General features: G+C 42.1%; 1 protein-coding gene across 2 annotated transcripts in view; it reads left to right on the top strand.

Moving 5' to 3' along the window:
* Nucleotides 1–808: 808 nt before the first annotated feature.
* map3k15 (mitogen-activated protein kinase kinase kinase 15) overlaps nucleotides 809–23,038 on the top strand; it is a 137,445-nt gene continuing 115,215 nt past the window's right edge. Inside the window, exons 1-2 of one of the 2 annotated variants that reach the window (XM_043700555.1) lie at nucleotides 809–879; nucleotides 3,828–4,394. In XM_043700555.1, coding sequence (XP_043556490.1) covers nucleotides 4,058–4,394 — 337 coding nt within the window. In that variant the 5' untranslated portion in view covers nucleotides 809–879; nucleotides 3,828–4,057. Of the gene's footprint in view, nucleotides 880–3,677; nucleotides 4,395–23,038 lie in introns of those variants that run through there. The other variant, XM_043700556.1, reaches the window with a different exon arrangement.

The following is a 23,038-nucleotide window of genomic DNA, read 5'->3' as shown; positions in this document are numbered from 1 at the left end:
AGGTGATGCCATCCCACTGAGCTTTTCCAGCAACTTCGGTTTTGTTTCTGATTTACAGCATCTGCAGTTCTTTTGGTTTTGGTTAAGGGTAAGGGATGTCTCTGTTAATTAAAAATAAGATTAGCACAACAGAGAGGACTGACTTAAATTCAAGAAACGAGTATGTAAGAGTAATCTGGATAGCGCTAAGGAATGATGAAGGCAGGAAACCATTGTTGGGAGTAATATATAGGCCCCCTAGCATTGACCAATGATAGGACAAGGTGCCAAGAAATAAATGTTTTGATATTTAAATAAGGATACTTATGAGGGCATGAAAGCAGAGCTATTGAAAGTGAACTCGCAATTAAAGTTAAGGAACAAGTAAATAGAGATGTAATGGCAAACATTTGGATATTCCAGCTAGTGCAGAATGGATACAGTCCAACAAATGAAAGTTCTAAGGGATGACCTGCCATTCATATTTAACTAAAAGAAACAAAGAAGGTAACAAACTCAAAGAAAATAACGTACCTTTTCAAATAGGTGAAAAGTCAGGAGATTGGACACAATATAAGAAAAACATAGTAAGTAAAAAAAGAGTAATAAGGAGGGAAAGGTTGAGGCAGCCAAAAATAAAACAGTTAAAAATAAAAGACTTCTAGAAGTCAATTGATAAGGTGCTACATCAGAGATTGTGGTGGAAAATCAAAGCTCATGGTGTTGGGGGTAATTTATTGTCATGAAGAGAAGATTGGCTGGCCAATAAGAAGCAGGGAGTAGGAATAAATGGGTTGTCTTTGGGTTGACATCATATCATGAGAGGTGTGTTAGCAAGGTTGGTGCTGGGGCTTCAACACTGTCCAGCTTATAGCAAAGATTTGCATGAAAGGATCAAAGGTATGCTAGAGAAATTTAGCGACGACATAAAGATAGATCAGAAAGGGAGTTGCAAAAAGGATATAAGGAGCGTAAAAAGGATACAGTGAGGTGAAGTGAGTGTTAAAGATCTGGCAAATGGGAATATTATGTGGGAAGTGTGAAATTGTCTGTTTTGGCAGAAAGAATAGAAAAAAAGCATTATCCAAATCGTGCAGATTTGAGATGCAGAGAGATCTGGGTGTTTGAATCCATGTTTTGCAAAGGGTTGGTATGCAGGTACAGCCAGCAATTAGGAAATCTAATAGAATGTACCATTTTATTGTGGGGGGAATTTAATGCAAGAGTAAGATTGTTATGATTCAGTTATACAGGGCATTGGTGAGATTGCATCTGGGTTATTGTATTTACAGACAGATGATAAAGTTTTGGAAATAGCACAGAGAAGGTATAATAAACTAATACCTGGAATGAGCAGATTTATTTATTTAAGAGGAAAAGCTAGACAGGTGAGGCCTGTATCCTCTGTGGCTCAGAAGAGTTGGAGGTGACTTACTTGAATCATGTAAGATCCTGAGGGGACTTGACTGGGTGGATGTGGAAAAGATGTTTCCTGTTGTCGAAGAATCTAGAAGTAGACGATCACTGTTTAAAAGCAAGGGGTCATGTATTTAAGGCAGAGTTGAGGAAAATATGTTCTTTTAGAGGATTGTGAGTCTTTAGAGATTCTTTCCTCAAAAGGCAGTAGATGCAGAATCTTTAAGAATATTATTAAGGCACAGGTAGACAGATTCACGATAACTAAGGGGATGAAAGGTCATCGGGGGTATGCAGGACTGTAGAGTTCAGGTTAAAATCAGATCAGCCAGATCTTACTGAATGGTGGAGCAGCCTCAAAGAACTGATGGCCTACTCCTCTTCCTTGTTCATATGCCCATGTGGGGTAATGTCAAGGTTAACGTTGTGCTATTGTACACTTCTGCCTCCCTTCAACCCCTTTCTCTCCTCTACCCCTATTTCCGTCTTTTGCTCTCTGCCTCCAGAGACTCGCAAGACTCTGCCTCCAGTTCCTTTTCAGGAAGATTTGTGACCTGTGAGAAAAGAGAAATTCCCTTTCTCTCTCTTTTATTTGTCCAATCCCTTAATTTTAAACAGTGATCCACATGAATCCTTGCCCTTTCAGCTTAATTATGTTCACTTACTTTGTCAAACAACCCAGTCTGCTCATGTACATTTATCAACTTCACTTATATATCTCTTATTCTTCACAGTAATGGGGAAGAGTCCCAGTTATATTTTAATGTTGTATGCTTTAGATCCAAAAACATTCAAGTAGCTGTTCTCTATAACTCTGGCAATTCAGTTGTATTGTTCCAGTTTTATTGTACCAGATGGTGGTGCAGGCTAACTGTTGTGGCAAGCTACAACAACCTCTCTGAATCAACACTCCCATTTCTCTTTTTATGCCATTTAACATTCCAGTTGGTGGTCACCGTTGATTCATTTGCTTTTTATGAGGTCTCAGTGCACACAAACTGGCTGCCACATTTGCCAAGGTAACAAAAATAGTTGTTTCAAAACATCATTTATTGATTGAGAAGCATTTTGGAATGTCTTAAGAACATGAGAAAAAATATGTTCCTTCTTTACTGTAAAATTCAAACATTAGCTGTAATACTCGTGCCTTGAAAAGGGTTTAAATCTTCCACAAGAAAAGTCAGAATGAAGGCTCGACTTTTGCTTTCTTAATCTATGCTCTGCTTTTTTGGCTCCTGTAACAGATTTCAACTTTGTCTCTGTCTCGGTTCATCTGCATTGAGACCCTCACCGGTTATTACATTACCTCTGGATATATTTATTCCATTGCACTCCCAGCTGATCTCCAGCAATCAACCCTCCAAAACTCTTCTGTCAATCTCTTAACTCACAGGAAGTCTTGATCTCCTATCACTCTGTGCTCACTGACATACATTGGCTCTCAGTCTAGCACCGTATTAATTTAAAATTCACTTCCCATTTCATCAATGACTATCCACACCTCTTTAATCTTCTTCAAAGCTACAGCCCTTTGGATTTTGTGTTTGTCTTGACTTTGGAGACCCACAGGCTGCAAATTAAAATGAACTCATTATGGGTGGTCATGCTTTTAGTTGATTAAACCCCAAGCTCTGGAGCTCCATCCCTATATTTCCTGTCTCCAGCTCACTTTCCTTCTTTTGTTGACCAAGCTTTTGGTTATCTGACATAAAGAGGTGTTCATACTTTGCTTTTACAATGACCCTATGATGTGTTTCAAGATGTTTTATGATGTCAAAGGTGCTCCATAAATAAGTTATTTATTGGGATTCTTACCCATGTGGCCACTCATTTAAATTATAGATGGGCACAGTTATCTGTACACATAGCAGCTGACTCCATCCTATGTCAAGCACTTGTATGGAGACATTTCCTGTTCTTTTGGAAAATGTACCCATTATAAACAAGTTTCAGTGGTGGCGGGAGTGACTAATGCGGCTCATGTCTTTTTGTAGGCTTCCTAAGACCCTTAACCATTGTATAATGGCACTGAAGAGATTGGGATTTCATTGGCATCACTGGTTCCATCCTGTGGGTTTGGATTTGGGGTGAGGTCTTCAGTCTGGGGCATTGACTGGCAGGATTGCTCTCTGCCGTGTTTGTCATCTTTAAGCTTGCAGGCGACCTAGAGAATCCCTGGATGAAGTGAGATTGCAGTCCACGCGAGTAGCTGCAGTGACAGTCATTTTTCAAACACTTTAGCCTTTTCCTCTCCAGATATTTTGCAACACTTTTGTTTACATAGAGATGTTTCCGTGCTGTACATCTCAATGACTCTATAACAGCTAAGAGGTCGACCTAGAAGCAATTACTAACCTGTTGTTTTAAAGTTTGCATATTTGGCTATTTAATTCCCCAACCGCACCTCCTCTGTTAAATGGTGTTTCTCCTAGTGATAGGATGTACTGAACCCAACCTATTCCCTGAAGGGGACTGACAGCTGAGCTAGCCTCTGTACTTAATGCTTCTCGGGACATACACAGAGTTCTGCAGCTTGAACAGGCAGATGTGACTGGGTGACTTCGGAGAGGTGAATCCCCCCCACTCAACTTTATTCTGCTGTTCAGTCCTGGGACAAGCCAGCGTCCGAGTGCTGCAACAAGAAGTTGTGGAAGGGAAGAGGATGAGGAAGAGCTGCTCGTCCCGGTCTCTGTGTGCTGAGCTGGGCCAGGGCTCAGTGTCCTACCGGGAGCAGCAGGGAGCAGGCAGCAAGCGGCAGCAGCAGGGGGCTGGCAGCGGCTCGGAGGAATGCTCGCTCAGCTCGGCGGTGCCCCGGTCACGGCGGTGCCCGAGGGCTGTCTGTGTACTCAATGAGACCGCCAAACCGAACAGTCCCGGGTGGGGAGCGCTGCAGTGCCTGGCTACAGCGTGCAGGAGCCGGGAGACCGAGCTGCTGAAACTCCCTTTCGGCAAACTGGACTTCGGGGAGACCCCAGTGCTTGACTCTTTTTACAATGCAGGTCTGTGTGGGGGTGAAGGTGATTGCATTATCTTGATAAAAGTGACATTTGTTCATCATTCTTAGCCTTCCAAGCAACTGCACAACTTTTTTTGTTAAGAAAAACGACGCTTTTTACTTGAAAATCAATTGGTGCATAACTTTTCTTAAACAAACATGCAATTATTGCTAAACCTTTTCACTTCCAGAAACCCACCGGAATGTTTGCACTTGAGATTGTTCGTTCAAGTCTCCCTTCCAGACGCTTGAATTCAAAATCCCACCTATGCAGTGCTGAGGGAGTGCAGCGTGCCCCTCCAGTGTCCTGCTGAAGATGGGGTGTTAAACCAAAACCCTGCTTGGAAAAAGATCCCTCAGCAAGGGGGATTGGGGCAGTAATGGAAGTATCTGGCCAATAGTTAACTCTGGTACAATATGTTGAAGACTGACAGAGAGATTTTCAAACAATGGGAGTTAATGGTTGTGGGGAACATGTAGAGTTAAGGCCGCAATGAGTGCTGCTCTGATTGTGTTGAAAGATAAAGCAGACTCAGAGAGCGCTATGGCCTATTCCTTCTCCTGTTCCTTGTGTTCTGATGCTCACTCCATGTTCCTTGGTGTGCCGCTTAATCCCGGGAACTCACCAAGTATCTCTGTGCTACTCTGTCCAGTGTGTGTGAGGCTGTGATACTGAGAGTGAGTGACTAAGGTTCATCCTTAGCACCATGTGTCCGCTGCACTTTGCACACCTGCAGCACCACCTTTGGGCATCTGAAAAGAGAAGGGCAAGAGGATAGAGCTGCAGTCAAGGAAAAGGGGGGAAAGATGAGGTGCCAGTTTGTACTTGAATATCTGAGGTTAAGGGATGAGGGGGAAGTGAGTTGTGAGAAGGTGAACTTGATATGAACAAAGCAACACTTTGAATCCATCTGGTCCCACCGCTGATCATGGCCATGTGTATCCCCACATCACAGCACCTCATCTTCCTGAGGTCATCTCACATGTGCAAGTGAGATTTGTGCGCTAGTGCATGTGGCACAATCTGTTGGAGATGTGGCTGTTACGGATGATTAGCTGGAAGGATAAACACACTGGTGTGTTGCAGGAGCATTGCCATGTGAGGGGAGGAGCTTAGACAAGGCTGTGAATCTGATGTGGTTGGTGGAGATTTTTGGTAGATTTGCAATGTGATTACAGAGCATTGAATAGCATGCAATATTAGTGAGATCATTAATTCTCTTGTAGCACTATATCCATGTCCTTGATGCTACCCTGCTCGTTGCATGGTTACCTGGTCCAGTTGCCTTCTCGGAGTTTGGCTGGAAGGCTTTTCGGTCTCCCATGGTTAGATCTCACCCTTTCTGACCATCTCTTGCACTGTGGACTGCAGAGGTTCAGGGAAACTTGGAATGTGCTCACTGCCAGTTTATACCCATCTTGGGTTTTTCTCAGGTATTAACTATCTTGTTAGTGAATTCCTGCACCTGCTCAAGCTCCTTCTTTAAGAAGTGCAATTGAACTTATGCTCATCCTTTGAGATTTTGTAACTCCTACTACACATCTCCATCTTTAAAGGGTCTCCCATTTAAGATGAAGATGAGGAGAATTTGTTTCTCTGAGGGGGTATATTTTTCAGGCTAAATTAGTTTCTGGAATGACAAAAGACTCAACAGATCAACAAAGGATAGACTGGAAAATACATATCACAGTCGACATACTACTTATCGAGGTAAGATCTTATCAAGTGACAGAAGCGTCAAGAGGGAAAATAGTCTACTCCAGCTCCGAATTCATAGTTTTACGTATATGATTTTATAAAAGTTAAAAATCTCAGTCAGATGTTGAATTCTGTGGACTGGTTGTTCAAAGGTAGATCCAAAGAAAATATGTCAACATTTATACTTTAGCTTGCAAAAATACTTTACATCCAGCAAGAACTTAATTAGTTGAGTCTCTTTTCTTCCAGATTAGTCCAGTGACATATTAAGAGGTGATTGTAAGTCAAAAAGCTCAATTTATTTCACAAACAATTGGTGTTTGGGTCTGGGCTTTGAGCTGTCTGAAGTGGCCTAGGAGCTCATCTGGTATACAAACCCGAGTAGTATATGAATCAACTTGCAGTGGTATTGGAGCTGATGAAAATAGAATTGAAAGAGGGAGGTTTAGAGGTTCCAGTTGGCACTTCCATTGATTGAAATCATCATCCAGAAGCTGATGGTGAGAATCTAGACTGATGTTTTGTTAATTTTGCTTTAAATTTGCCTAAAATTAAGCCTATCCATACATTTTTCAAATACTCTTAGAATGAACTGTGTCTGTCAAGATAGAGAAGTTTCAGAAGTATGCAGAGGACAAATGGTATGATTTGCTGTGGGTGTCTTATTGTGCAGTGGTTGAATTGTTAAGCACAAAATTCCTGCCTCCCTATTCAGAGTACAGTGAAGTATCAGCAGATTGATACCAGAAAATGATTTGATGGCAGTGGGTGCCGGGAGTCATGATATGTATTTGTCAGTCACAAGAAGTTAAATAGGATGTTGTTAATACTCAGATTTCGAACAAAACTTTTGCATACTTCTGTTTTTCTCTCCAAAATCTGCATATTGTTTCTTTATAACCATTCATCCTGTCTATGTTGAAAGTGACCTAATTCACATCTGACCTGCAACAGAGCACTGAACAGATAACCGTTACGTTGACTGGAAATTACCTGCAGGTCAGCTGCTTGGAAGATACCTGGGCTCATCACCTTAGCAACATCACTATTCACTCTGAATATGAAACGTTGAGTTAGAACAGATCAGTGCCAAACCCTGGCCCAAATATTAGTAGCTTTATCCTTTATTTTCATGGATGCTTTGATTTAAAAACATTTCAGCTATTAAGGTGGAATCTGGCTGTAAGTAATGCAATGTTTGACTAATCCACAACTATTATTTCTGAACTAAACAGCACACAAACTTATCTCTGCTTGCTGGCATATAAGATAGTTGTATGACGTCAACACTAATCAAGCTGATGAGTGATTGTATGTGGCAGTAAAACACCCAAAGTTTTGTGATGCTGCCACCAGTTAAAGTTAATCTACATCACTCTAAGGGTATTCTATACAGAAGACAACATGCTTGCTCCGAGCGTTGCTCCTCTACCAGTACCCTTGCTAATATCTGTCAAGTTGCCAGTCCAGACTGCTTCCAGCCAAGCTGAAATACTACAGACTTGAAACAGTGTTAGCTAGATCAAGATCTGCTCTGAGTTAATCTGTAAGATTATCTGTAATCATGCTCATGAAAGTGACCAATCTTCACCAGCCCTGCTGCCAAAATTGAGGTGCCATTGCAAAAACAAGCAAAGGCATAAAAATGCAAGCACTTGGAGAATGCATATTATGTCAGAGAGTTGTAACAACTGCACATGGGGAGATATTTGCAATGTTGGATATATCACCTGGTCCAGCCTCTCATGATCCTGGTACTAAGATGTTCGTGATGATCTCCACCAGCAGTGCTGTGCTCATCCATTACTCTGAGGCTGCAGTCTGTCCGCAATAGATAGGAAATTCCAGTCAGTAACTCATTCATTCAATGGAAGCACTGCATACATTGTTCCTTGTTGAGATTGGAATAAGTGTAATTCTGTGGCATGGTGCCTCAGTGGCTAGCCTCACCGTGCCAAGGACCCAGGTTCGATTCCAGCCTCGGGCAACTGTCTGTGTGGAGCTTGCACATTCTCCCAGTGTCTGCGTGGGTTTCCCCTGGGTGCTCAGGATTCCTCCCACAGTCCAAAGATGTGCAAGCTAGGTGAATTGGCCATGCAAAATTGCCCATAGTGTTCAGGGATGTGTAAATTGGGGGCATTAGGTAAATATAGGGGAATGGGTCTGAGTGGGTTACTCTTTGGCGGGTCAGTGTGGACTTGTTGGGCTGAAGGGCTTGTTTCCACACTGTAGGGATTCTATGCTTGAAGAACGTAGTTGAATATGACCTCCTGCTGAGAACCCCATCCCCTTGCCCTCGCCCATGCAGCCTCACTTTATTCTCTCTGTCATGCTACAGTGCAAAGGATATGGAAATTGTGGCACCCAAGGCTACAAGCAAGTGGTGCGAGCAGAACCATTGAAGACTTTATCAAATTCATATAGCAGTAGACAACTGTCAGCCCTTCTCTCAACTCAAACAGAGCTAGTAGAAATAAATCAGCAATGAACGTTGAATTCATAAAGGAGAAAGCTGTTCAGAAGAGAGAGGCTTCATCTAAACAGCAATGGAGCTAATCTCCTGGCTGAGAGTAAATGTAGTGGGGATGGATTTAAAATTTTAAGATGGGGGGGAGGGTGGAGTAAATTGACCAGTGAGCTTAGTTTTGGGAGTACTAGTGAGGGCAAAAGAGAGAAGATGTGGAGCAGGGAAAAGGCAGTGAGGGAAGCCTTGAATGTTGATAGTGAACAAAGAAATGGTAATCTTTGAATGGGCAAGAAAGAGAGAAGGGCATGGTTAAATTGCATGTATCAAAATGCTTGGATTACAATGAACAAAATTGGGGAACTGGAAGCAGAAATTGCTTGAGGAGGGTATGATATAGTAGCATTGATGGAAATGTGGTTGAAGCCAGAACAGGACCAGCTACTTAACACTTTGGGTTATAAGGTTTTTAATAGAAACAAAATGGTTAACGAGGGAGGAGATGTTGCAGTCTTGGTCAAATACAATACCATAGCCCTTGAATTAGATGCAATTCCTGATCTAGGATTTATATGATTGGAAGTGAGAAACAAGGAGGGAGCAATGAACTTGTGTATTTATCTACAAACAGTGGGGAGGAAGTAGAAGAAAGCATTTATAATCAGATTATGGGAGTCTGCAAGACAAGTAGGATTCTGATAATTGGTGATTTTCAATTATCCTGGGGTAGTCTAGGAAAAAGGTAAAGTGTGGGACATGCAAGGGGAGAAATTCCTGCAGTGTGAGCAGGAGAACTTTCTGGAACAGGACATTTCCAGTTCCAACAGGGGCACTACTGGCACCACAAGTTGCTTACTCAACATACCTCTGGCATACTCACTCCAGTTTAAGTGTAATCTAGCATGAGCAAAATTGGATGTACATACTTGTATTACACACTTACCTTTGCACCAAAAATGGCATTCCTAGCATTGAAATATAGGGCTACAGAGTCAAATTCTGCAGCTTTAACTTTGTAAGGTCTTGGATAGAAAGATTTACTATCATAAGCTTAACGGTGTTTGAAGTGGCTAATATGAAGCAGGAGAATTAGGTCACTGTGTATTCTCCCACTCCTAAATTTGCTTATGTGTTTCACCATAGCTTTTGGTAGCTTATTAAATTTATATCTATGTTATGTCCTGGCTTTGCACCTCCTTAGCTTATTTTGCAGAGCATCATTAAAGAGTTTTTATCAAATTTTCTAAGTACAAAGCATTTTCAATTTTTAGCTTTCAATACTGGTTTTTACCTGCCTATTTCACAATATCTCACCCTCCTCTCCTTGATTACAAGGACATATTGATTGTGCCTTCCTTTTGTTGTTTCACTGTCAAAGCAAATAGCCCATGACAGTACCGAATACAGATATAATCTGAAGTGCATATTTCCAAATCGTACCACATTAGGAATGTAATTAGAATTGAAGCCAACTCAGCAATTACCAAGTGGGATGAGAAGTGACAGGTAATATTTGCTCATTTCCAGTTTGAGAAAATTTAACCATGTCCCCTTGACGTTCAAAGATATTACAATCATTGAATTCTCCAATCATCAACATCCTGAAGGGTTATCATTCACCATAAACTTAACTGCACCACCTGTATCGAATTCGTGTAAATATTGTGGCTATAAGAGGAAGTCAGAGGTTGGAATTCTGTGGCTAGTAATTTACCTCCTGACCCCAGCCCCCAGAACCTATCAATCTTCATCAGGGATTGGAATATTCTACACTTGCTTGGATGAGTGCAGCTCCAATGTTCCAAAAAGCTCAATGTTACCCACGACCATTTGATCAGCATCTTATCCTCACCTGAAAAATTCACTCCTTCCTTCTGCAACAAAATGTACTACATCAAATCACCTGAGGCTCCTGTAACAGCACTTTCCAAAACCATGACCTCAGCCACCTAGAAGGAGCAGGCACCACTGCCTGCAAGTTCCCCTCTTAAGTCATGCATCACCCTGACTTGAAAAGTTAATGGTGTTCCTTCACTGACATTGGGTCAAAATCTTAGAAATCCCTTCCTAATATGTGATGGATTTCATTGATTTGAGAAGGTGGCTTAGCACCAACTTCCCAAGGACTGATAGCGATGAACAATGAGTGCTAGCTTAGCTGATGATGATCACATCATATGATTTTATTTATTGTAGTCACACGTACCTAAGTACAGTGAAAAGCTTTGTTTTGTGAGCTGTACAGGCAGATCATAGCCAACAATGACATACAGGTCAGAGGGTGCTAGGACAAAACGAGGCATACAACATTATGGCTGCACAGGAGGTGCACAAAACAAGAGCAATATTAGCAAGATCAACATTATTTCAAGTTAGGGAGGTCTATTCAGCAATCTAATAATGGCTGGGAAGAAGCGGTACTTGAACGTGTTGGTGCATATGTTCAAGCTTCTGTATCTTCTGACCGATGGAAGAGAGCATTACTGGGGTCGGAGTGGTTTTTGATGTTGGCATCTTTCCACAGCAACGGGAAATATAAATGGAGTCCATGCATGGGAGGCTGGCTTCCAGGATAGTCTGGACTGTGCACACAACATTCTATAGTTACTTATGGTCCTGGGCCGAGCAGTTGCCATACCAGGCTGTTATGCACCTGGATAAAATACTTTATATGGTGCATCTATACAAGTTGGTGAGGGGTCCTTCTATAATTTGAAAAAGAGTGTTGTAAGTGAAGAAATTGCAGATAACTTTAGCATTGGCAGGTATGAACTTTATTCCTGATGAATGGCTTTTGCCCAAAACATCGATTTTGAAGTTCCTTGGATGCTGCCTGAACTGCTGTGCTCTTCCAGCACCACTAATCCAGAATCTGGTTTCCAGCATCTGCAGTCATTGTTTTTACCAGGTATGAACTTTTGCCCAGAAGAAGCAATAAAATGTAACACAAGAATGGTGTCAAAATAGCGTAAGATGAAATTGGAAGAGGGCTAAGGCACAGTACTTGATGTTTCCAACCAACACAGAGTAACAATCCAGAAGCATAGTGTTCTGGTTCAGTTGTGACTTTTGTACCCAGTTCTGATTGCTATGAAATGTAGGAGGCATTATTAGCAGGACCTGAAATCATCTTAGTTCATATGGCTATGCATCGCATTATTATTTTTGGAATACATAGTTAAGTAGTTTTAATTATAATTGATATGGCAGTGTTTAAAACAGTCCAATAACAGTTCAATAGTAGTTTCACAAAATGTAGTTGAGTTCCCATTTTAAGTGTTCTTATTAATTTAATACTTAACCAATTGTTGTCTTTGGCTTGTTCATCTGGATGTAACATTGTGGACGATTATAACGGAACCGCAAATCATCCACAAATAAGTAGTTTCTTACAAAACAAGGAACAGATATAACTAGGTTATATCTGCAAGTGTCTCTAATTCTCAGGAGCTCTCACCCTTTGCTGAGATAATTAATTCTACTCTGGTTAACAGCAGGCATGTCACTTAGCTTTAGGGGGGGGGGGGGGGGGGGGGGTGCGGGAGAGAAAGTGGGGGATCAGCCTGTGTTCCACTACCTAATGCTGGATTAGAGTGGTGCTGGAAAAGCACAGCAGTTCAGGCAGCATCCGAGGAGCAGGAAAATTGACGTTTCGGGCAAAAGCCCTTCATCAGGAATAGAGAGGTAATCACTATGTAATCACCTTGGAAGCTATTTCTGTAACTTTGTCAGAGAAGATCGCACGTGAGTGTGGTCGGCCTCTACCTTTTGCTCTGATGTTCTGTGAGTATTCTTTTACATGCTGTTAGAGAAGGTTAGAAGCAAATGCGGTGATCATAGGAATATAGGAACTACTACTGTGTGGAACTGTTTCCTACTTTCACTGTAAAATGATCTATTTCTACTTTGAAGACTTTGGGTAAGCTTCAGAAAATGTGTCAGTAAACACAACACGCATCAATTCCTTTCAGGGCTGGCAGGGCACAAACTTATTCAGTGGAATCTTTTGTTAGATTAAGTCAAAGTTGCAATTGACAATATTTTGAACAATCAGGGAATCTAGGGTTATGGGCACAAGGCTTGAATGGCAAAGCTGATTTGAGGGTTCATATGGCCTATTCCTGCCTGTCTGTTAAAGTCTGACTGTATTTACATCTAGCACCTGCAAGTGTGCTGCTGGAGCTGCCCTGCATCAGGGAACATCAGCACACTCTATCACTTCTCTCTCACCAGAGAGATAACACAATGTACTTAACAACTGAAGAACATCTGTCATCTTTCAAATACAACAGTGGACAGCAAATGGGAAATTGTCAAGTAGTCAGCAGCTCTCGCCTGGAAGGTAATATCTGCAAGTGTCTCTAATTCTCAGGAGCTCTCACCCTCTGCTGAGATAATTAATTCTATTCTGAGAATCTCGAGATATTCATGACCATCACACAGTCACTGGCAGTGCCATTCTTGCCCAGCTCTGAAGTTGCAGAGCTGCCGAAAGACATGACAGATTTCAGCCAGTTACAAAAATGGAAGCAACATATGCTCTGCTCTTTGCAAAGTCTGAGGTAAGAGCAAGTTAGTGAAGACTCTGGGTGGATAAAAGATCCTGCCAAGTGTCCTTCACTCCCTCCTCCTGTCATTGATAGCTGGATCTCCCTTTCTTGTAGTTCATGAGGGGTGGAAATTGTTGCACTGTTTTCTGGAATAGGTGGTCTTAGCAGATCTGTTAGAATCAAGGCCTTCACTATGTATTACACCATTCCTTTATCACTTTCATTTGCAAAAGCCCTAGAAAACTCTCAGAACTTCCACCACTTTATGGTCTAGTGATGGCCTCGTGGTAATGTCACTAGATTGTTAATCTAGAGGTCCAGGTAATGTTCTGGGGTCCTGGATTCAATTCCTGCTATGCTAGTTGTGAAATTTTAATTCAATAAAATGTCTGCAGTTAAGAGTCCATGTTGGTAATTAGCCAAGAAAAACCTATCTGCTTCAGTAGTGTCCTTCAGAGAAAATAAATGCCCTCCTTACCTGTTCTGGCCTACAGGTGAGTGCAGACCAACTGCAATATGATTTACTCTTAACTCCCTCTATTCGTAGAGTGTGGTGCTGGAAAAGCACAGCTGGTCAGGCAGCAACCAGGGAGCAGGAGAGTTGACGTTTCAGGCATAAGCTCTTAACTACCCCTAGCCTATTAAGGATGGGCAATAAATGATGGCCTGGCCAGTGATAACTACATATCTTGACTGAATATTTTTTTAAAAATCAGACAAAACTGGTGAAATCAATCCATAACTGATAATACCTTTTAAATATAATTGGTGACAGACCTTTCCTGTCGCAGAATTCATGTTCGGCTATGCTAAATTAAGCGAGGGAATTGGTAGGAGCGTTCAAGTCAGCATCAAATGTTCATTGACACCGTGACCTGCATACTTCTACCACACACACCAAAATCACACTAATGGCCCCGCCACACCAGAAGCATATGTGTGTGGTGTGTGCACCATTCTGAGACCAAAACTGTACTTGTGGCAGTGAGGGTACAGGTGCTATAGAGCTGAACATTGCATCCGACGATTCTTTGCTCCCCATTGGAAAATTGGATTCTCAATATGAACCTCTATGATTTTAAATATGACAATTGTGCTGCCCATCAACCTTCTAAAACTAAAGGAATCTATGCTAAGTTTAAGCAGTGTGTTCTCATATTTTAATTCTTTAAGAGCCAATATTAATTCTGGTGATTGTAGGTTGCATGACCACCAAGCTCACAACTTTACTGAGATGCCAAGGCGTTTGCAGATGAAGTTTGATTAAGACAATGTATGATTGAAACATTGCTACCTTACCTTTGTACTGGCAGTGACCTTGAGATGAAAGTCAATGTGCCTTTTCAATTGTTACTTTGACCTGCTAACTCACATTTAATAATGTGTACATAGACACCTGAAACACTTTCCTTCTTCAAACTGATGTTCTCACCATAAAGAAAGTATTCCAGTTTTTCTATGTGAGAATGAATGTTGCTTCTAGCAAGTACAAGTGACCATGTTGAGTTCAACTGACAGTTGCACTCAGGTTTGTTAAGCAGGTGCTTTCCAATCTTGGAATCACATTTTATGTACAGGGCTCTTCTCTGCAACAAAAAAATATGTTCAGGCCAGGTCCCTTTTTTGAATGACCAGGATGCTTGGGTATATGTTCCTCTTTGCTTTTTCATTACAGTGCTTCAGTCAGTCAATCAATCAGCATCCTACATTTTGTATCCTAAAATATTCTGATCATTTTAAATTTGACATTTGAGTTTGTTCTAATGAGTGCAAGACAAAATGTTTTGGCAGCATGTTTCTGTTTTCAGCCATAATTATTTCTTGTACGGAAGCTCAAATGCCAAGTGGAAAGCTATGTACAATAGGATATATTTTCTGCTATGGGCTCAATGGGAAATTGCCTTGCTTAGATCAGGCATCAGGTATTGATATGATAATGCATAATACTTCAATTTAGATAGAATGGGTGTCCTTGTTCCTGAATCACAGGATTCTATCTTGCAGATACAGCAAACAATTTGGCAAATTATGCGCATGTCTTTATTCCAAAGGAGTTTTAGGATAAAGTAAGGAAGTCTTATGACAATTATACAGTGCATTGGTGAAATCCCAACTTGACTGGGTCACCTTAACCAAGGAAGGATAACTCCAAGAGGGTGTAATAAAGGTTCTCTCAGGGCAGTCCTGTGTGGAGACATTGCATATGCTATGTATATGTTCAGAGTTTAGCAGAATGAAAAGTGTTCTCAGTGAAAAATATAATACTTTTAGAGGAGTTGACAGGCTTGATGCTGAGAGACCATTTCACCTTGGTTGTAGATTCTACACAATGTATAAAAGGTTGGTCACTGAGAAATGAGATGAGGTGAAATTTCTTCACTCAATGTTATGAATCCTTGGAATTGTCTACAAGAGAGAGTACTCAATTGCATATTCAGGAGTAAAATCAATAGATATTTGGAAACAAAGCAAATCAAGGGATTTGGGGATTGAGTTTAGTGGCAAAATGATTTGATGTAAAACATAAGCTATGCTCTTCTTGAACAGGCTGGGGAGGCCTTATGACGTGCTCTTGTTTCCAATTTATATATTGTCATAAAAAGTAAAATGCTTGTGGATATTGGAAGTCTGAAGGAAGACCAGAAAATACTGGAAAACCTGTCAGGTTAGGCAGCATCTTTGGAGAGAGATGTAGAGTTAATGTTTTGAGCCCAATATGACTCTTCAGAACACACACGTTCCTATATTGCTAACATCTATAATTAATAGCCTTGGGTGAAAACCATCAGACCCTAGACATTTGTCTGTCATAAGCCTTTAATTCCTTTTGCAGTTGTGTAAAACCTATACTAAATCCACTAAGTCCCTCCCTTGACTTAAGTTCCCTGTTATTTCCTTTCTGTAAACTGACAGAAGGCACAATATTCAATTAATAAGTCTGTCATTTTTTTATAATCTAATATATTCTTGCCTGAGTATGTCTTTGGTTGCCCTATTTTCTCCATTATTTTCTTGAGAAGTTTAGCTTCACAGGGTTTTTATTCATAATCCTTATTAGAATTCTTAATTATTTTCTTTGTGACTGCTTTTCACAGATTTCCCAGTCCACTGGACTTGCTCTTCCTGATTCACTCCTGCAAGCTTTTCCTTTTAGCTTCATGTTGTTCCTTGTTTCATTTGTTGACTGCAGTTGCTCAACTACACAACTGGGGTCTTTGTGTTTTATGTGTGTTTACTGTTTTTCTATCATTTCAAATGTCATTTGGAACAGGTTCCACTCTCAGACTAGGTGTGCCTTGTTGAAAGCTACTGTCTATAAGGGCTTTTCCATAGTGGTGAAATTATCTCCTAAGTTTTCAGAACTGCCTGCATTTCTGCCTCTCAATGTTTCTGCTGCCTTCTTTTCCAAAGGCACAGTCTCCCTTTCTCAAGGTCACAACCATTTCCTAGGGCTATGAGGGAACCTCTCTCTCTAAAGTTACTTTTGCTCAGTTTTGCATTTCCTGAGCAAATGAGACATTTGCATCTCCAGCTATGACACTTGAAAACGTTTGTATCATTTTCCAAATGGTTTAAACTCTCATATACATCAAGGTAGCTTTGCTCTTCAGTCTGAAAGTTTTCATTCTGTGTGAGAAAAGATAGCAGAAAGTGACCATCGAATCCCTGCAGTTTAGAAGCAGGCCACTTAGCCTATTGAGTTTACACCAACTCTCCGAAGAACTCCACCCCATCCCAGTAACCCTGCATTTCCCATGGCTAATCCTGCACATCCCTGGACACTGTGGGCAATTAACCATTGCCAATCCTCTGAACCTGGACTGTGGGAGGAAACTGGAGCACCCAGAGGTGACACATACAGACACGGGGACAATGTACAAACTCCACACAGTCGACTGAGGGTGGAATCGAACCAATGTCCCTGATGCTGTGAGGCAGCAGTGCTAACCACTGAGCTTCTGTGCTGCCCCTGTACTTTTGATGACTTTTGGGTGATTTATTCATCTGTAAATAAAAAATTGGAATGGAGGGTTGATGCTGATATGGAATTCCAAGGAAATAAAATGTTTGTCAAATTTTAACTCTTATTCCTGCCTAACTCATTTAGCAATGTGCCTTTTTCTTTACTGCAATAAATAATGGACTGGAAGTCTCAACAGGAAAAATCTGTGCTAGATGGTTGTGGCCTTTCAGCCTGCCTTTGTGTGGGCTCCATAAGAAGAGGAAAAGGCACCAGTGAGCTATAGCTGGTCTCAGCAGGGAATTAGTTATGCTGTGGAGCTGAGACTCAGGCAGGGTGTATGATGGTGTCCTACCCACTTTTGCCCCCTTCAAATTAGAAATGCATCCCAGCAAGAAGATGTTACTAACCCTAACTTTGGGTGGAAACCCAGGCTTTTCTTGTACCTAAGTCCTCCATTGAAAGTTAAAACTGATCGTGGCGCTCACTTCATTTTGCATCTGCACTGAGTATTTTGTCCCATCAGCAGAGAAGTATCCTTTACGCTGTTGTAATTAAATTAAAAAAATATAGGGACAGCAGTAGGTAGATTGACCCCCTGGGTATGCTAACTCTTTTTAGATCATGAATGACCTCTCTAGGTTGACTCTTAATTGCCACTTTTTCTCAATAGCTGTGGTGTTTTTATCTGAAAAAAGATCGACTTGACAAAAGCAGAGGGAAAGCATGTAGAATCAAATCTTTGCTGAATTTGCAGACCATCCTATGTGTCAAAAATTGAAGTCTATTTGCATCAGTGAAGTGCTGCATGAAAATCTTGTGCAAGCGGCTGATTGAATGTATGCCATGTTGGAGCCGAGACGGTCAATATAAAAGTGAGACACAACAGCATCTGCAGTAAATGTGAAACAGCTTGTGTGAGTGTGCCACTTGGTACATGGCACTTTTTAAAGCTGGCATGTGCTCGAAGATTTACTATCTTGTTCTGGACCGATTTGCACTCTGTGGAGCACTGTTTACAACATTGGTCTTCACTTGCACATCCAAATAAGTGTGGTGCATTGCTCTCTTCTTTGATGCCCTGGATAGTCAACAAACACCTTTTACTTTATGTGGGTATAAAGGTCTGAAAGGGTTAATGCTGAAGAATGCTTTAAATAATCCACTGTGAAAATGTCATATAGGCTTGGTGGGGGAGCAACTCGGAATTGTGAAGGAGTACGACCCACCATCTCGGTCCTCCATATAGTCTCTGCAACAATGTCTGCCACATCAGTGTAACTCGTACCTAGTTGCTGACCTGCAGTAAACTCCACTTTATTTAAGACTAGAGTGTCTTCTCATTAGACTATCAAGTGGTTTACCTCAAGTACTCTAGATCACACGGTCCCGTTAGATCCCTACCAGGGAAGATGATGGTAGCAGGAAATTTGCTGGATAGCTTGTACAACACGATCAGCAGTGATGACAGTTCATCTTATGACCACCTTCCCTGCACAAACCCCATGTCGTAGTTACTTTACATTGGTCAGGGCCTTGTAACCTGACCAGAAGCTGGTGTTCTTTCCCTACAGCTACTATGATTTTGCTATCCTCATTATTTTGATGACCAGAATGTTTGGCAGGCACCGTATTCACTCGTTCGGTGTCCACCTCCATTTACATGGTTGCTGCTGCGAATCTTAGTAGAGCCCATAAGATCCTTGCTGGGATCCCACACCATGTAGACAGCAAGCCTAACTCTAGAGCTTTTGTGCAGCCACGCAATTTGCTAACACATCATTGATAAGTCCAACCTCGCACTGACTTCACAGGGTCACTACAAACTCTGGGACCATGACGCTTACAATCAGAGTGGGATGGGGAATTGCAGAGGTTGGGATGTATGGGAGTAACAAGCAATGGAGATTCTTCCAAATCTCAATGGCAGAAACACATTTAAACCAATACAGTGCAGTACCTACAATAGTTGAGTAGCAGGCTGCAGCAACATCGAGATTACACACAAATAAAGGCAAAATACTGCAGATGCTGGAAATCTGAAACCAACAGGGAAAACACTGGAGAAACTCAGCAGGTCTGGCAGCAGAGAGTAAAAGTTAGTTTTGTTCTATCTTCCATTGGCTCCTATTGTCCATCGGTTCCTATAATCCTACACTCAATCTTTAGGCTCTGTTTAAACCATGACTATATTGCTGTGGTGAAATAGGAATGCTTTGTGGAAATGCTATTCCCTGATAACATTGCCACAAAAAATCTGGGCCCTGGTTTCTACTCTTCGCGCCTGACCGAGACTAAATGGGAGTGCTCCTGAAATGATCGGAGTCCCTCACCGAATCTGTTGTATCCTTGACTGCACCCTGAAATTAACCTGTTGTTTTGAGCTGGACACTCTCTCTGTCTCTCTCAAGAAAAAATACCTTTTTGATCGAATGATGTTGTCAGGAATGGAAATGCAATATGAAGTGGTAGTGTCATAGCAGACTTGAAACTTTAACTGTTTTTCTCTCTGCTGCCAGACCTGCTGAGTTTCTCCAGTGTTTTCCCAGTTGGTTTCAGATTTCCAGCATCTGCAGTATTTTGCCTTTATTTGTGTGTAGTCTCGATATTGCTGCAGCCTGCTACTCAACTGTTGTAGGTAGAGCACTGTATTGGTTTAAATGTGTTTCTGCCATTAAGATTGGAGGAATCTCCATTGCTTTCTACTGGGTTCTCCCACACATCCTATCCTCTGCAATTCCCCAACCCACTCTGAGTTTCAGCATCTTGGTCCCAGGGTTTGTGGTAATCCTGTGAATGCAGTGTGTAACCATGCAGTTGGACGACTTATCAATGACGTGTTAGCAAATTGCGTGGCTGCACCAGAGTGTAAACCGATCTCGACTTGAGAAGAGAGAACACAGTTTGTACTTTTGTTGGAGAGCTTCAGTTCTGGGTCTTTAGGCCAATTTTGTTTTAAATCCACCAAAGTATTTAACTCAAATGACTCAACTACCACAGATTTCACTTTGAGTAGCTTGCATTTGATGCACATAAATGTTTGTTCTTCAATTTGTACTTTGAAGTGTAGCCTAAATAGCTTGCTGATCATTTACTGTTTTGATATGTAGCTGATAGCGGTTGCTATGATACTGGGATACACAAGAACCATCCATAATACTGTCTAGACTGGTGAGGGAGGTGGTTAAAGGAAGATTGCTGCTATATTCTTGAAGTTTGCATCTACACTGAATCTTGTCACACTCCAGGAGGCCATTCAGCTCCTCATCCATGTGATGGCATTCTGCAAGGGCTTTCTCCAATGGAGGCTCATTCACCATCACTTTCCCCATAACACCCAAGTTAGTTTTGGTCAAAGACTGAGTTTTCACCAGAGAGCAGGGAAATAGATGCTGGATCTGTTTTTTGTTTTCAGTGAGAAAGCCACTTTTAGGGGAAAACTCTAGACTTTCACATGGGCAAGTCTACACAAGGAGAAAGTGAGCACTGCGGATGCTGGAGAGTCAGAGTCAAAAGTGTGTTGCTGGAAAAGCACAGCAGGTCAGGCAGCATCCGAAGAGCAGGAGTGTCAACATTTCGGGCATAAGCCCTTCATCAGGAATGTTGTGGGGGTAGCGGGGGAAGGAAGCTGTGAGATAAATAGGAGGATGGGGGGAAGGAACTTGGGAAGGTGATAGGTGGATGCAAGTGTGATGGTGATGGATCGGGGGGAGGGTAGTGTCTGCCCACCTTCCTTCCCACCTATCAGCTCCATTCTCCCCTCTGACCTATCACTTTCACCCCCACCTTCATCTACCTATTGCATTCCCAGCTACCTTTCACCCCACCCATCCCCATTCCTCTCCCATTTATCTCTCTGAACCCCACCCCCCAACATTTCTGATGAAGGGCTTATGCACAAAATGTCAACTCTCCTGCTCATTGGATGCTGCCTGACCTGCTGTGCTTTTCCAGCACTATACTTTTCGAGTTCACACTGGATCTGAAGACAGCTTCCTGTCACTTAGAGTCTTTTTGGGTGGGGCTGGAGCGTAAGAGTTAACTGAGGTAAGTGTTAAACATTTGGATAACCCACAGCAGCCATCACTGAGGCTGCTGGAGAGATTTGTTGTCTTGTGCCCAAGCCTTCCATTTTATCAGAGGGAACCCAGATGTCACAGCGGAGCTGGGTGTGGCATCAAGGCCAGGGAGAACATGCCAACTTGGGTCTAATCCTGGAGACTGTGAGGAAGTGAACAGGAGGTATTGTTCCATGAGGGTGGCAGGAGCAGGTCACCTCATCATGCAGTTATCTGTTCAACCTCCCGATCCTCTTCTCCTCTCTCATCCTGGGATGTCCTGTCTCCTTCCAGGTCTTCGTTATCTTCAAACTCATCTCTGAGGAAGACCCTGTAATGAAGGTGCAACTGGCTTCCACAATGTCTGAGACTCTTGCAAGGGGATATTGGAGTGTACTACTTGATTGTTCGGACACTAGATTACATCTTCAGAAGACCATTGACCACCTCAGTGGTCACCCTGCTGAGTAGGTGGCCATTGGTTTTATCACCCTGTGGCTTTGTATTGGGCTCCCATAGTGGGCTACGCAGCTAAGGGATTCCTGTGGTCGCTTACATTCTATCCATGCACTCTCAGGGTTGGAGTAAAGATCTGTGGCAACCAGCTGGCAAAGGATGAAAGAGTCATGACAGTTCCTGGGAAAGTGACCACACATAATGAAGAAACTTGTATTGTAGTTGTAGACCAATTGAATGTTGACATAGAGGGCTTTTGCCTAAAACGTCGATTTTCCTGCACCTCGGATGCTGCCTGACCTGCTGTGCTTTTCCAGCACCACTCTAATCTAGACTCTGATCTCCAGCATCTGCAGTCCTCACTTTCTCCCAGAGAGGAACTCCTTCCTGTCGATTGATCTTACGAGACAGTTACTGTTTGCCCAGATAGTTACGGAGGTGTAGTCAGTGATTCCCTGCATCTGAATTCAACAATGGAAGTAGAACAGGATGGTTTCTGTCTCTGAGCTTGTATCTCTGTTATAACTGAATGTACTGCTGGGTTCTGGCATGGAAAGGCACAAGTGACTTTCAGGTGGACCCGATATACAGGCTGCCACCAAGGTCTGCAGTTGATCCTTGTTAGAAATCAGAAATGAAGGCACTGAAGCCAGGGTTGCCATGACAGCCTGTGCTGCAAGGTGCAATGTCTCAGAAAAGTAGCAAAGATAGGGATTGTCGGCATGGACGACAATCTCTCTCACTCCCTCTCTCTCTCCCTCTCTCTGTCTCTCTGTCTCTCTCTGTCTCTCTCTGTCTCTCTCTGTCTCTCTCCCTCTCTCTGGATAGATCGGATGAATCCTTAGAACAGTATAAAGGCAGTAGGAGTATACGTTAGCGGGAAATCAGGAGGGCAAAAAGGGAACATGAGATACCTTTAGCAAATAGAATTAAGGAGAATCCAAAGGGATTTACAAATACATTAAAGACAGAAGGATAACTAGGGAGAAAATAGGGCCCCTCAAGGCGGCATTTGTGTGGACCTACAGAAAATGGAAGAGATACTAAATGAGTATTTTGCATCAATATTTACTGTGGAAAAAGGATATGGAAGATATAGACTGAAGGGAAATAGATGGTGACATCTTGCAAAATGTCCATATTACAGAGGAGGAAGTGCTGGATATCTTGAAATGCATAAAAGTGGATAAATCCCCAGGACCTGATCAGGTGTATTCGAGAACTCTGTGGGAAGCTAGAGAAGTGATTGCTGGGCCTCTTGCTGAGATATTTGTATCATCGATAGTCACAGGTGAGGTGCCGGAAGACTGGAGGTTGGCTAATGTGGTGCAACTATTTAGGAAAGGTGATAAGGACAAGCCAGGGAACTATAGACCAGTGAGCCTAACATCGGTAGTGGGCAAGTTGTTGGAGGGAACCCTGAGGGAGAGGATGTACATGTATTTGGAAAGGCAAGGACT

Source organism: Chiloscyllium plagiosum, chromosome 12, assembly GCF_004010195.1.
Source record: "Chiloscyllium plagiosum isolate BGI_BamShark_2017 chromosome 12, ASM401019v2, whole genome shotgun sequence".
NCBI lineage: Eukaryota > Metazoa > Chordata > Chondrichthyes > Orectolobiformes > Hemiscylliidae > Chiloscyllium > Chiloscyllium plagiosum.
The sequence above is the reverse complement of the archived record's forward strand: the minus strand, read 5'-3'. Positions and strand labels throughout refer to the sequence as shown.